The sequence below is a fragment of the Struthio camelus genome, chromosome 24 (assembly GCF_040807025.1).
Source record: "Struthio camelus isolate bStrCam1 chromosome 24, bStrCam1.hap1, whole genome shotgun sequence".
Classification (NCBI taxonomy): domain Eukaryota; kingdom Metazoa; phylum Chordata; class Aves; order Struthioniformes; family Struthionidae; genus Struthio; species Struthio camelus.
In genome coordinates, this window is record NC_090965.1 from 2,383,903 (window position 1) to 2,396,098 (window position 12,196).

General features: G+C 53.0%; 1 protein-coding gene across 1 annotated transcript in view; it reads left to right on the forward strand.

The window, feature by feature from the left end:
- The first annotated feature begins 5,453 nt into the window (after positions 1-5,453).
- CACNA1S (calcium voltage-gated channel subunit alpha1 S) overlaps positions 5,454-12,196 on the forward strand; it is a 46,551-nt gene continuing 39,808 nt past the window's right edge. The window contains exons 1-2 of the mRNA XM_009667371.2: positions 5,454-5,614; positions 10,791-10,896. Of these exons, the coding sequence (XP_009665666.2) occupies positions 5,454-5,614; positions 10,791-10,896 (267 nt within the window). The remainder of the gene's footprint in view (positions 5,615-10,790; positions 10,897-12,196) is intronic.

The window sequence follows — 12,196 nt, forward strand, 5'->3', positions numbered from 1 at the left end:
GAAGGACCCTCCTCTTGCCAGCAGCACTGCTGCTTCACAGCGGGTAACACTAAGAGCAGCACTGGGAGCTCCTACATGAACACCCATCTACTCAGTCCTGCAGGTGCTCTCCCCTGGGTCTGGCCAGTCTTTAGGTTCAGTCAATTTTTATTCTCGAATGGGCTGGTTCAGGATCATGCCAACAAGCGGCAGCCCTCCCCAAGATCCAATCCAGAGAAAAGACCCTGACATTTCTTTACCAGGAAGCGTATAACAAAGGACTCAGGAGCCCAGAGTGGAACTGGGCAAAATGAACGCACTTCAGTCCAAAACCTTCCTCTCCGCTTTCACTTGATGGGACTTCTGAGTTGGACTGGACTGATCCCTAGGCACAAGGCAATGCCTGAACCGCTCTGGGGACCCCTGAATAGGCTGGCCTGAGTACCTGCGAGAAGCCTGGCTGACATACCCTGCTTTCTCCCCTGTGAGGTGACATGGTGCCGTGCAGTGCTGCTCCTCCGAGCGTCCAGCACTGCCTGCAAGGGAGCAGCTCAGTGCCAGGTTTCCACCTCTGGCACTTAGGATCCACATGCTCCCCTCCACCAACCCTAAAGACCCAGCATTCAAGTGCACCAAAAACATTCTGGGAAAAGGACGGCCTCTTGCTTCCTGCAGCCAGGACTGGTTAATCCCTTGCCCAGGAAGGGAGGCCCAGGTTCAAACCTTTGTCTGCCTGAGAGGGTTAAATCCAGCTCTTCTTTCCATTCATCTGTCAGAGAACAACAGAGAGCAATAGAGAGCAGGAGGTCCCTGGGCCAGAAAACACAGGGCTGGCACTGAACAGCGCCGGCAAAACCTGTGTAGGGGGTAGGGTCCTCAAGGCATGGTCTCAGGGGAGAAAGGGCCCCACAGGCACAGTCTTGGGGGCAACAAGCCCTTCCGGCATGGTCCAGGGGTGGTGACTGCCCAGCAGGAACAGTTTTTTGGGGCAGCAGGGCCTTCCCAGCAAGGTCTAGAGAGGCAGCATGGCCAAGCTGGCATCGACAGCGGAGATGATGGGGTCCAACAGGCACGGTCCGGGGGAAGAACAGAGCCCCACAGGCACAATCTGGGTGGGGGGACAGGCCAACAGGCACCTTCTGGTGTGGGGAGGGGGAAGTTCAGCAGCAAGGTCTGGAATGGGAGGGGTGGCAGAGCCCTGCAGGCTTGCTCGGGGGAGGGACTCAGCCCAAGCACAATCTTGGGGGGACAGGGCCCATTAGGCTCCATCTGGGGGACACAGGGCCAGACTGGGGGTGGACAGGACCTCATAGACATGGTCAGAGTGGGGGGCACAGCCCAGCTAGCACAGTCTTGTGGGGACAGGGCCCCACAGGCTCGGTCTGCAGGGACAGGCCCCATCCCAAGGCCACTGTGCAGCCCAGGCCGGGCTGCGGAGCTGCCCCAGGGCTCGTGGGGCTGAGCTGCGCCCAGGACAAGCACAGGGCCCGTGGCGCTCAAGTGCTCTGCAGGCCCTGCGGTGGCAGGAACCCCAGCGGGAAGGGGCCGCCAGCTCAGGCTGGGCCCGCCCCCAGCTCCAGAGGGGGAGGGGGAGGGAGCAGGGCGGGGGCGCGGGCAGGGGCGGGGCCTGGGCCTGCCGCACCCCCCCCCCGCCTCCTGGCTGGCAGCGCAGCTCTTCTGGGGACCGGAGAGCCGGAGCCGGGGGGAGCTCTGGGCCCCACTCTCCCCAGTACGTGCCCCACGGCTCAGTTAGGGCAGAGTTGACTCAGCCCTGGCTGCAGGAGGGCATGTGCTGGAGGTCTGGGGCCGGGGCCTGCTCCATCCCCTTGTCCCCTGCCTGCCAGCCCTGGCTGGGCACCAGCAGGGGGATGTGAGGTGCCCCCGAGAGGCGGCCAGACCCGGGGGGAGGCTAGTGGCATGGCTCAGGCCCCTTCTTGCAGCGAAACAGCTGATTTGCTCTAACTGTTGGGAATGTCCCTCTAGAAGGAGTTAATCCCTTGCTGGGTTCTAGCCTGGCATGCCAGCCCCACTCCCTGGTCCTCAAGGGCCCCCAGCACATGGATAACATTGGAAGAGCTGCTGCAGGGACTCTGGCCACTGCTAAAGGTCCCCATGAGCTGCTGTGGCCTTGACTTTGGGTGTCACGTGCAGGAAGGAAAAGCCGTGGTTGTCCTGGAGAAGGACACACTCCCTGCCATAGTCTGGCCTTGTGCTCAGACAGCCCATAGGGTCTGTGACAGCTAGGTCTAGGTCCTACAGGAGCCAGGTGTCAAAGCAGGGAGGTACATTTTATTAGGCTGGGAAAAGGGGAAGCCTTTGGGAGCAGGGGGCACACACACATGTCTGTGCATGTCAGGAGATGTTTGCTTTCAAGGTCATATTGCTTGAGAATGGCTAGTGCAGGGACCATTTCTATCCCTTGCTCTTCAAGATAGTAGGGGAAAGCCTTTCTGATTTGGCAGGCCTGGGCCAATCTGGTTGCGCTCTGCCTCTGGGAGGCCGTATGTCTCTGCCCTGTGGAACACAGCTATTGCAAAGGGATTGGCTGCAGTGGTGGAGTGGCTCTACTGCAGTCCCTGCTCCCATGTTAACCCTTTCTCCTTCCAAGCTGAGTAGGGCTCTGTCATGGGCTTACTGTGTTTGGGACTACAGGCACTGACCCTTGCTAACGCCATGTCTTTGTGCAGGTGTGGTGAAGGAGTAGAAGATGAGCATGAAGCTTGTGAAAGATATGAGGAAGAAGAGCGAAGAGGTGAAGAAAACATGCTGGCCTTGGCCCCTAGCCTGTTGATGGAGGCCTCAGTTGCATGAGGAAGCAGCCTTCCCCTACGAGATACATAGGAATATATCCATTGAGTGGAGATCACAGAAAGAGTGATTTGCTACACAGCAAGTGAGAGAGGGATTGGAGCAGGAAAGCCCTGTCCTCAAGCTAGCATCTCCCCTCTGCTACCTCTGGCTGATTTGTAGAGGAAGGTAAGTGTAGTCCCTGCAGGTAACTATGCAGTGCTCCCCACCCTCTCCCAGTCCTTTTGTTATGTCTCAAAGCATGAGGGTTCAGCTTTCGTCTAACTCTGAAGTTAGTTTAATTAAGGTCACATGGGAGACACAAAAATGGTTGGCCTTGGCACCAGCTGTGCCATGCCTGGATGATGTGGAGGAGGATGAGCCCTGGCCTGCAGGGACCACTCTCTGGCAGTTTTTGTTAAAGCCATGTGAAGTCAGTGCTTGTCAGCACAGCCCCATGCAAAATACAGAGCACAGAAGGGCAGCAAGCAGTTCCCAACAGCTGCAGAGGGGTGTGTGGAAGAGAATAAATGAATCAGGTACATTAGAAGGGCACATTCCAGAGGTGTTTGAGCCCAACCTCCTGCTCAAAGTAGGTCTGGTTAGGTCAAGTTGCTCAGGGCTTTACCCAGTCTAGTTCAGATTATCTCCAAGGATGGAGATACAGAGTTCAAAAGTGAGTAGATCGTGAATGAAGGCTTCTGGAGGGGATCAGAGAGACCTTGAGTGTCCTTTCCAGGTCCTTGCTTGCAGCAGATCTCCCACCATGCTCTCATCCTCTGGGACAGCTGTTGCAGCATGAATCGAAAGGGAGATGTTTCTTCTCATCCCCTGCAGAGGCCTCTTGAGAAGGAACCAACAGTTTCCTAGCTCTAAGAACAGCCCTAGGGCAAGTTGGGGCAGACGCCATGCCAGGCAGCAGCGCCCACTGTCAGCGTTAGCATGCCAAGCACATGCTTGCAGCCTGCCCTCTGGCTCGCCACTAGGTGGACCCCAAATCCTTGTCGTTGATAGGGAGGACACAGTCCAGGAATGGGCGCTCCTGGCAGGGGCACAGGCAGAAGCAGAAATACAGCTCATGGCTTTCAGCAGTGCTTAGGAGGGAGGAACGAAGACCAGAGGAGAAACAGTGGCATGTTTGGACCTGCCACTGTGACACAGAAATGAGGCTGGAGCCCTGGGCAGGAATAAATTGACTCTGGCTATTTTTTTTGCATAAAATGCAGCAGAGTAGTGTAGGAGAGGGCGGGTTACTGATTTTGCACCTCTACAGTTGAGGCCTCCTCCCCTCCAGGAGTGTCAAAATGGGCTGGAGCAGCTGCAGGAGTTGCTCTCTTATGCTGTCTTCCTGCCATGGGCCACAAAGGAGGGAATGATTGTCTTCGCTTGGCACCGTGGCCCTCGGCACAGCCTGCTCTGCAGCTGGTGAAATGACCCTGCAAAACAGAGGCAAGGAAGCTTTGAGCAAGGCAGTGTGGTACAGTGGGCAGAGCTCCCCCTGGGACACGGGTTGACTTGGGCACAGCTGTCTGGTTACATTAGGCTGAAGCATCTCCATAGGACAGGGACAACATTTGCTGAGGGACATACCTGTAAGTAAGAAAATTTGTGTAACTATTCTGCTAACTCAGTCCCTGGATTGCAGGAAAACCCCAAGCACTGCCCTTCCTGGTGCCTCTGTTTCCCTTGTTGTGAAAAGGTAGTGAAAACCCCCTTCTGTCCCTATGTGCATTGACACCTCCAGCTTGGGAGTCCCCAGCATTGTCCGTATATCCAGTTGGGCTTTCTCAAGCCCAGCTGGATTTCCAAGACGTCCCTGGAGCAGGACACAGCCCACCCTAGGCTTATTGTATTCCTGCATGTCCCAGGCATGCCCCTTGCCCTACAAGCAGAATTGAAGAGATGAGGCTGACCAGGGGCTGTCTGAGGTGATGAGTGCCAGCCAAGGCATACTTTGGGCTAAGCATCACTCCCAGGAGCTCTGAGTTTGGGGTCAAAGTTCCTGTCTGTGAGACGTACCCATCCCCAGAGGTACCACAGCCCTGGGGTCACAGGGCCAAGGGCTCAAGAGACCAGGTTGCATCTGAGGGTCTCCACATGAAGGAGAAATCCTGCAGAGAGACAGGGCTGATCAGTTTGTGGGATGACCTTCCTTGAGGAAGTGTCCCACTGGCCAGAGTCAGGTTCTCCCTCTCACCCAAGAAGTGCAATTCAGCAGATGGGGCCACATGCGTTCCCCCAGCCAGCCCAGTCTCTCTACTTGGGCGTGGAAGGCCCAGGGAGTTGGGGAAAGAGGTGACCCGGGGTGAGGGCAATTTTCCTTGGGAGGGTGTGCACCTGACTCTGGGCAGCCCGTCCCCACCCCCCGCCTGGCTCGGTGGCATGCAAAGCACTCATCTGCCTTAGGATAAGCCGGGTAAAGAAGCAACAGCTGCTGGGGTCCTTTTGCTGCCTCGGGAACTGTGACAGCACCCGGGAGCCAGGCTAGTGTCTAATTTTAAACTCATGCTTTGTGCATTTGTGCATGCGTGTGCAGCCTCCAGCCCCCACTCCCCCATGACCTCCCCCGGTGCACAGAAGGGACAGGCTTAGCAGGAAGGAAGACCCAGAGGGTCTCTGGCTGGCCAGGATCTGGGGAAGGGGGACTTGGCTGTGAGGCAGGAAGAGGCAGCTAGGGGAGAAACACCATGGAGCCTGCATCTCCCCAAGATGATGCAAAGAAGAGGCAACAGAAGGAGAAGTCCAAGAAGCCAGTGCCACCAGCAGCCCCCCGGCCAGCCAGAGCTCTGTTCTGCTTAACCCTGCAAAACCCACTTCGGAAGGCATGCATCAGCATCGTGGAGTGGAAGTATCCTTTAGGCTTGGTGGGCTTGGTAGCGCCTGCATGTGCATGTCTGTGACCATGGGTGCTGAAGAGGAGTGCTTGCTGGAGCAGGACCCCTTGGGGCTGTTAGGCAGGCAAGTCCTCAGCACACTTTGAGTCTGTGAGTTGTCTCTGCTTATGCTATGGTGGTGCTGTTTGTGGTGGCTGTCTCATCAGGCCTGCGAGGGAGCAAGGAAAAGCAAGGAAGGGCTTGGGCAGCCCCAGCAGGGTGCACTGGCAGAAGTGACGGCTGTGCAACCTGGGGGCACGAATAGGCTAGTGGGAAAGATAGGGCTGAGGAGTGGACCATAGGGATCCTCAGCAGGGTGTTTTGGGGACAGGAGGGGACAGCCTGAGTGGCAAGGAATGTATGCATACCCATGTTTTGTGCTGGCTGTGGCTGGTAGGAGCTGCGCTGAGGATAAACAGGGGACAGTCTGCCAGAAGGGGAGAGTGATGGTGTCAGAGGAGGGGGCACGGGCCCTGTCCCAGAGCTGGGATGGGCCGGGCAGAAGAGGAGGGCCAGGATGGAGGAGCAGGTGCTGAGGATGCAGCTTGGGAGGACAGGCCAGCCTAAGGAAAGAGGGGCTTGGGAGATGGATACAGAGACCACGGTGAGCTGCTTGAGATGGCTGTGTGTGTGTGTCACCGCTTGCCCACTCCTGCAGCTACTCCCTGCCATGGCCGTGGGCAGCTAGCCAGCATCCTCTAAATCCCTGCCGACACCGTTACTGTCTCAATCTCCTTATCTCCTCCCTCTCCACCACTTTTGTCACACGTGAAGGCTTTCATGGGTGAAGCTGTTTAGAGAGATGGTATCTCTGTGTGCCCTTGGTTTAATTTACGGATGGGTTTGTGATGGTTGCTCTTTAGTTGGCCATGCTTTGACTGGGGTGTTTTAGCTTGGAAGTGGCAAAATGTCATGTTTCTGCCACCCATCCAGGAATAATTTTAGTCCATTAGACATGGCCTTGGTTGTTTAAAATACAGCTTGTATTTTGTGGAATAGGACATTTTTGCCTTAACGGGACAGGAAACATTTCACTTGGTTTCAACAAAACATTTGGGCTCAACTAACACTGATAGGATTTGGGGCATTTCCAGGAAATCCAGTCTTTCCATCCCAACTTTTCTTATTTCAGTTGCTGAATGCATCTAGGTGTTCCTGGCCTTGACGGGATTCTCCCAGTCTAGGGTCCTCTCCCCTCTAGGGCAGCTTGGGCAGCCCCACCCCACCAGAGCAAGCCTTCATCCTGTGCCTGGGGGCTGCAGAGCCAAGCCTTGCTAGTGGGAAACACTGCCTGCAGTGTGGTATATGTGGTGCTACAGGGGCACCAAAACCATGCGCCAGCACCACCACTGATGCTGTCCTGCTCAAAGCCCAGGCTGCCCATTTGCAGACATTGACAGCATGCTCACACCACCTGGCAATGCTTTTCAGGGCATGGAGTCTGAGCCCTCTTGTTCCTATGTGGCACAAAGAGGCTCTCTGACCTTTGCGGAGAGGCAGCAGAGCCAAAATTGGGGAATTCTCCATTTCTACTTCTCTTCAGCTGAAGAATGGGGTGTTTTGCACAGCACAGAGCTGTGTCTGTGTCTGGGTGCAGGGCATGGAAGGAACTTGTCTGTAGACCCTAATGGCAGGGGTAGAGCTGGAAATAATATATATATATATCTTCCAGCATACTCAAAAACATTTTTCCTGATGGGCCAACATATGCCAGAGCAACTGCAGAGCCCCACTGAGGGAGGCCTTTCCCACACTGGGGACGTGGGCAAGGGGCATGGAGGGAAGAGGTAGATGTTTCACCAGGAAGGCCACAGGTGCGGGTAGTCCTGACCTGTGGGAGATGGACGATTCTGGGCATCGGGTTTCAGCAGCACCACTCTTGTGCCTGGCTATATTTATATGCCAATGCACCTGCCTCCCCTCACTCAGGGATCAAGGTTTACAAGGCATGACGGGGTTGTTCCAGCTCCTGTGGGTTGTTATGAGCTTCATGGCCAGACCAATTGCCAAATGGATACTAGTGTGACCATTTTCTGTGGGGATACCTGGTGAATGGGATCAGGTTACACATCTCTGCTCTTTGGCCTCATCTCTACTGCATAATAACTGCACTGTCAGAGGCACAAAGCTGAGGCAAAGAGCTAGGACAGGGTCTTTTCAGGCAGCAGGAGAGTGCTGGTATTCCAGGTCATTTTGTAGTCAGGAGGACTTTTAAGGCAGATGGGTGAGTCTGGGGACCATGAGCAAGGCACTGAGTGCCTAATTCCCACTGTGAAGCTGAAGTTGGTTCCTTCGAATGCTGCATGGCAGGAGGCTGCTAGGGAGCAGAAGTGAGATTTGCAGGGCAAGGGGATGAGGAGGGTTTTGAGTCTCTGGACTCTATCAGAGACCCGCTTGCCTCAGTGACAGTACCTGACTCTTGGCTGGCTGAATTGTCCCACTGTGTATCTACCTAATAACAGTCCCAGGCTCATGGCCACTGGCAGGCAATGTGGGACTTGCCTACAGCAACCTGATAATAGAAGAGCACTGAGTCTCAACTTCACCTCTGATTGCAAGATAATTCTCCCTTCAAGGAGGAGGATGTGGCTGTTTTCACCAGAGCAGGGGAACAAGAAAAGGACTTCTGCAGTTTAGTGGCTGTTGGGGCAGGATGTGGGCCACGGTTCCTGCTCCTCTTTCCATTGCTTTCACCAACTTGCTCCATGATGCTGAACTGATCCCTACACTCTTGCATCCTCACAACCACATGGAAACTGAAATGAGTGCTGGCAAGGTGGACTGCTCATCTCACCCTGTCAGAGCAGGCAGGGAAATCTCTAGCCCTTGGGCTGTGCTCTGTTACCTGGGGCACAGAGGAGGGCAGCTTCTTCAGCTGACTTTAGTTTTTAAAGTATCATCAATTTGTTGGCCAGAAGGGTCCAGAAAAGGCAAAATAACCTGACTGTGACCAACACAGGAGGACACAACTGGCAGCAGTCGGTCAGCTCAGCAGGCCAAAATGGAGATGGAGAGAATATTCCTTAGTGCTCTAACTCCATGATGCTGGGTTAGATAGTAGTATAGCCAGTGCAGCCCAAGGCTGACCTCAGCATAATTAACTATGGCGTGAGAAGGTGTCAGTATGGCTGCAGGACCCTCTCTGAGGTACTGAATTTTGAGGACTGTGCTGAGCTCTGTAGCAGTATCAGTCTGCATGGCTGAGTTGTAGATGTTCCCACAGAGGGGTTCCTGGGAGCTGTGCTACTTTGAAGGGTTGCCCAAGGTAGGATGAAAATGCTGAGAAATCCCATCTTGTGCTTTGGAAGCCTCTGCACCCAATAGATGAGATTTATCAGTTTGCAAGTGATGGAGATGAAACAGGCAGGTTCGTAATTACAGGTGGGGATGGAGATGAGAGAGATCTCAAAACAGTTTGTGGGGGTAGGCGCTGGCTGTGGTCATAACTCCTTGCTCTTGCTGTTGCATGGTAGGACACTGGTGAGGAAAAGGGGCTGCAGGGGATATGTGCTGATTTACTGGATATGCTGATTACTATTAGTTGATTTACTCTGTGGGTGGGTCTGGCCTAGTGGACACGTGGACTAACATTTTCATTTCCTGCATCTGCTTTTCGTTTCATTGGTTTTCAGTGCTACTGATAGATGCAGACAAGGCAAGTGAATCAGGGAGACATCAGGAAACATTATTTGTCAGGAAACTTTGGGGTGAGCATTGTGATGGAAAATGTTTAATGTACTTTTTTGCCCCATGCTCTGCCCAGTATGAAGTCTTCTGGCAGGACGAAGGCACTGGATGAATGGAGAAGATCCCTTTGCTTTTAGGCACAAGCACAGCTGCATGGTACTGTAACTTGAGCACAAATCTAGGACCCAGAGGCACTTCAGTTCTGCAGCAAGGCCTGGAAGTGGCCAGTTCCAGGGGTTAATCAGTCACCAAGGATAGGAGAATATTGCATATGCATGAGAGTGTTTCTGGTAGTCAAAGTACTCCAAAATATTTTGAGTCAGGGGCTCTGAAGAGTCCTGAGCACTCCTTACTCTTTCTGACCATTCTCACAACTGGTGCCTGTGCTATGCTTGTCCTGATCTCTCTCTGGGCAAGGACTAAGTTATGCAGAGTCAGGTAATGAGAGACAGCAAAAGATGATGGCTATCCAACCACATGTCTACTGCACTCACTGGAGACTGCAGGGTAGATTTGCACCATGCTGGAGGAACAGAGACGTGGGATCTCTGAGGTTAGAGTCATGCCCTGGGCAGGATGCTGGGGCCAAAGTTTGAGTTCTCTCAGGGCTTCAGCAACATGATAGCTGGAGCTTGACCATGAGAGTTCAGTGGCCTGGTGGACCAGTGAAGGCAGCAGGAACCTGGCTGTGACCAAGTGATCCTAGGGCTTGCGAGGGGAACAGCAGGTCAGAATATTTGGAGATGCCACAGGGGCCAGACAATACAATACACCTTTTTAGAGAGGGGGACAAAGCTCAGACTGACTGCCCTGGTTATTCCCAGACTATAGTGCTGCCTACACTGGGGCACTCAAGGCCATAAGAGGGCAGCTGGATGTTCTGCTAGAGGAGCCCCTGACTGAGCTGTCTTGCCCCTCCTAGCTGGAGTGACATAGCCCAGCTGAAATCTGCCTCTCAGCAGTGTCTCCCTAATGCCATTGACTGCAGAGGGAGCTAGGGCCAGCACACTCCAAAGGGTGATGCTTTGGCTAAGTGCTTCCATTTTGGGACAGGATCCTGAACCTTCCGGACAACCCACCAGGATGAGGGGGATACTGCCAGCTTTCCCATCCCCTGGTTTTTCCCCAACTGCAGCCTTTTAATTTGCGTCCCTTCCCATATATCCCATGCCAACACTGCCTCTCTCCAGCAGCTATGTCCCAAATATCCAGGCCCTGTGTCTCATCCTGGTCCATCACTACCAAATCCTCTCCGTACCCAGGGACCCAAGGAAGGGTACGCAAGTGTGGATGTGTAAAGGAAGCTTGACTGTTTTCTCTGATTTCCTGCCCCAATGGGAGGTTGTTTACTCACAGCCTGTGGGGTTTCCCCACATGCACGCAGACAGGTCAGGACATGGGCATAGGCTGTATTTGTTTTTTGGTTCCTTTCTTGTGTCTCCATTCCTTAATACCTCCTGTCAGACCCTTCGAGATCATCATCCTTCTGACCATCTTTGCCAACTGTGTGGCACTGGCCATCTACCTGCCCATGCCTGAGGATGACACCAACATTGCGAACTCCAGCCTGGTAAGGCACAGCCCCTTCCTCAACCACAGCAGCTCTGAAAAGTTTTGCCTCCTCACTTAAATCTGTTGTCTTCCACTGAGATATACAACTGCAGATTAATAGCACAAGGATTCCTTGTTCCCCATAGGTATGTGGTGGTAATATCTGTAATGGTAGAATCTGCTGTACCAGAAGCTTCTGCTTCCCTGAAGGGTGAAATGGGGCCTTTTAGGCCCAACAAGAGATGCTGCAAAGTCAGATAGAGGCAGTGTCCACAGTGTTGGGGAAACCACTGCAAAATGGGTTTTTAGAGTGACTGAAACAACCTGCAGGTTGAAATCTCTGCTTAAGCAGAGAGGTCACTCTATTCCAATCAGTTATTCTAGTTTATTCCAGGCACTCCATTTTGCCTGGAATAAGATGTTTTGGTGTGATCGAAATCAATAGTTTGCATCATTTTTGGTTCACCACAGCTTTCTCATCTTCAGATCTCTTTTGTGGTTCAATCTGCATTGACTTCCATTGAATGTCTGAGTTTGGGTAGTGAATCAAAATATCCAAATACATCTTTTTATAGTAAAATGTTCTTTCTTGCTGATTTTAGGAATTCGCAGTGTTGTGGAGGGGATTATGTGCAAGTACTGCTGGCACCTTGTTACTTAAAAAAACACCTCACTCATTTTTGCCTGTAGCTTAGAGACTCTGCAGTGAAAATGTTAGTCAAAGGATTTGAAATATAAAATATGAAGTAAGATTTTTATTTGAGCAATTTTTAATTCTTTTAGCTGCATTTGGCTCTTTCCCTCTCAACAGGCTTTCAACGGCATTAAAATAGTGCTTACTTTTTATTTCTTAGAATAAGCGGAAAAAGGGACCTCTTTTAAAAACAAAATCAAGACAGAGGAGGGTAATAAAAAATACCTACACAGAGAAAATTCCTGGGGTCTCTGTTCAGCCACACAGCACACAGTTTCTCTGAGGCCTGGCAAGATCAGGACAGAATTAAGCTTAAGACACTGGTTTTGGTTTGCTTCCCTGGCCATAGGGGTGTAGCAGGATTTGAAAGGTGCAGTTGTCTCAGCCGAAAGATAAGAGAAGCAAAGCAAAATAGGGACAGGTAGAGCATGGAAAGCAGGAGGTGGGGACAGCAGGGATGGAGGCTCCCTGCTGGCATGGGGTTTGGCTACAAGGACAGAGGCAGAGAAAGCCCAGCAGCATGTTGTGTCAGTGCTGTGTAACAGAAGAGATAGATAGCCTGGCAGCAACCTGACTCACAGTGCTCCCAGGCAGGGATGCCACATTAACACTGCCCAAGAAGGAC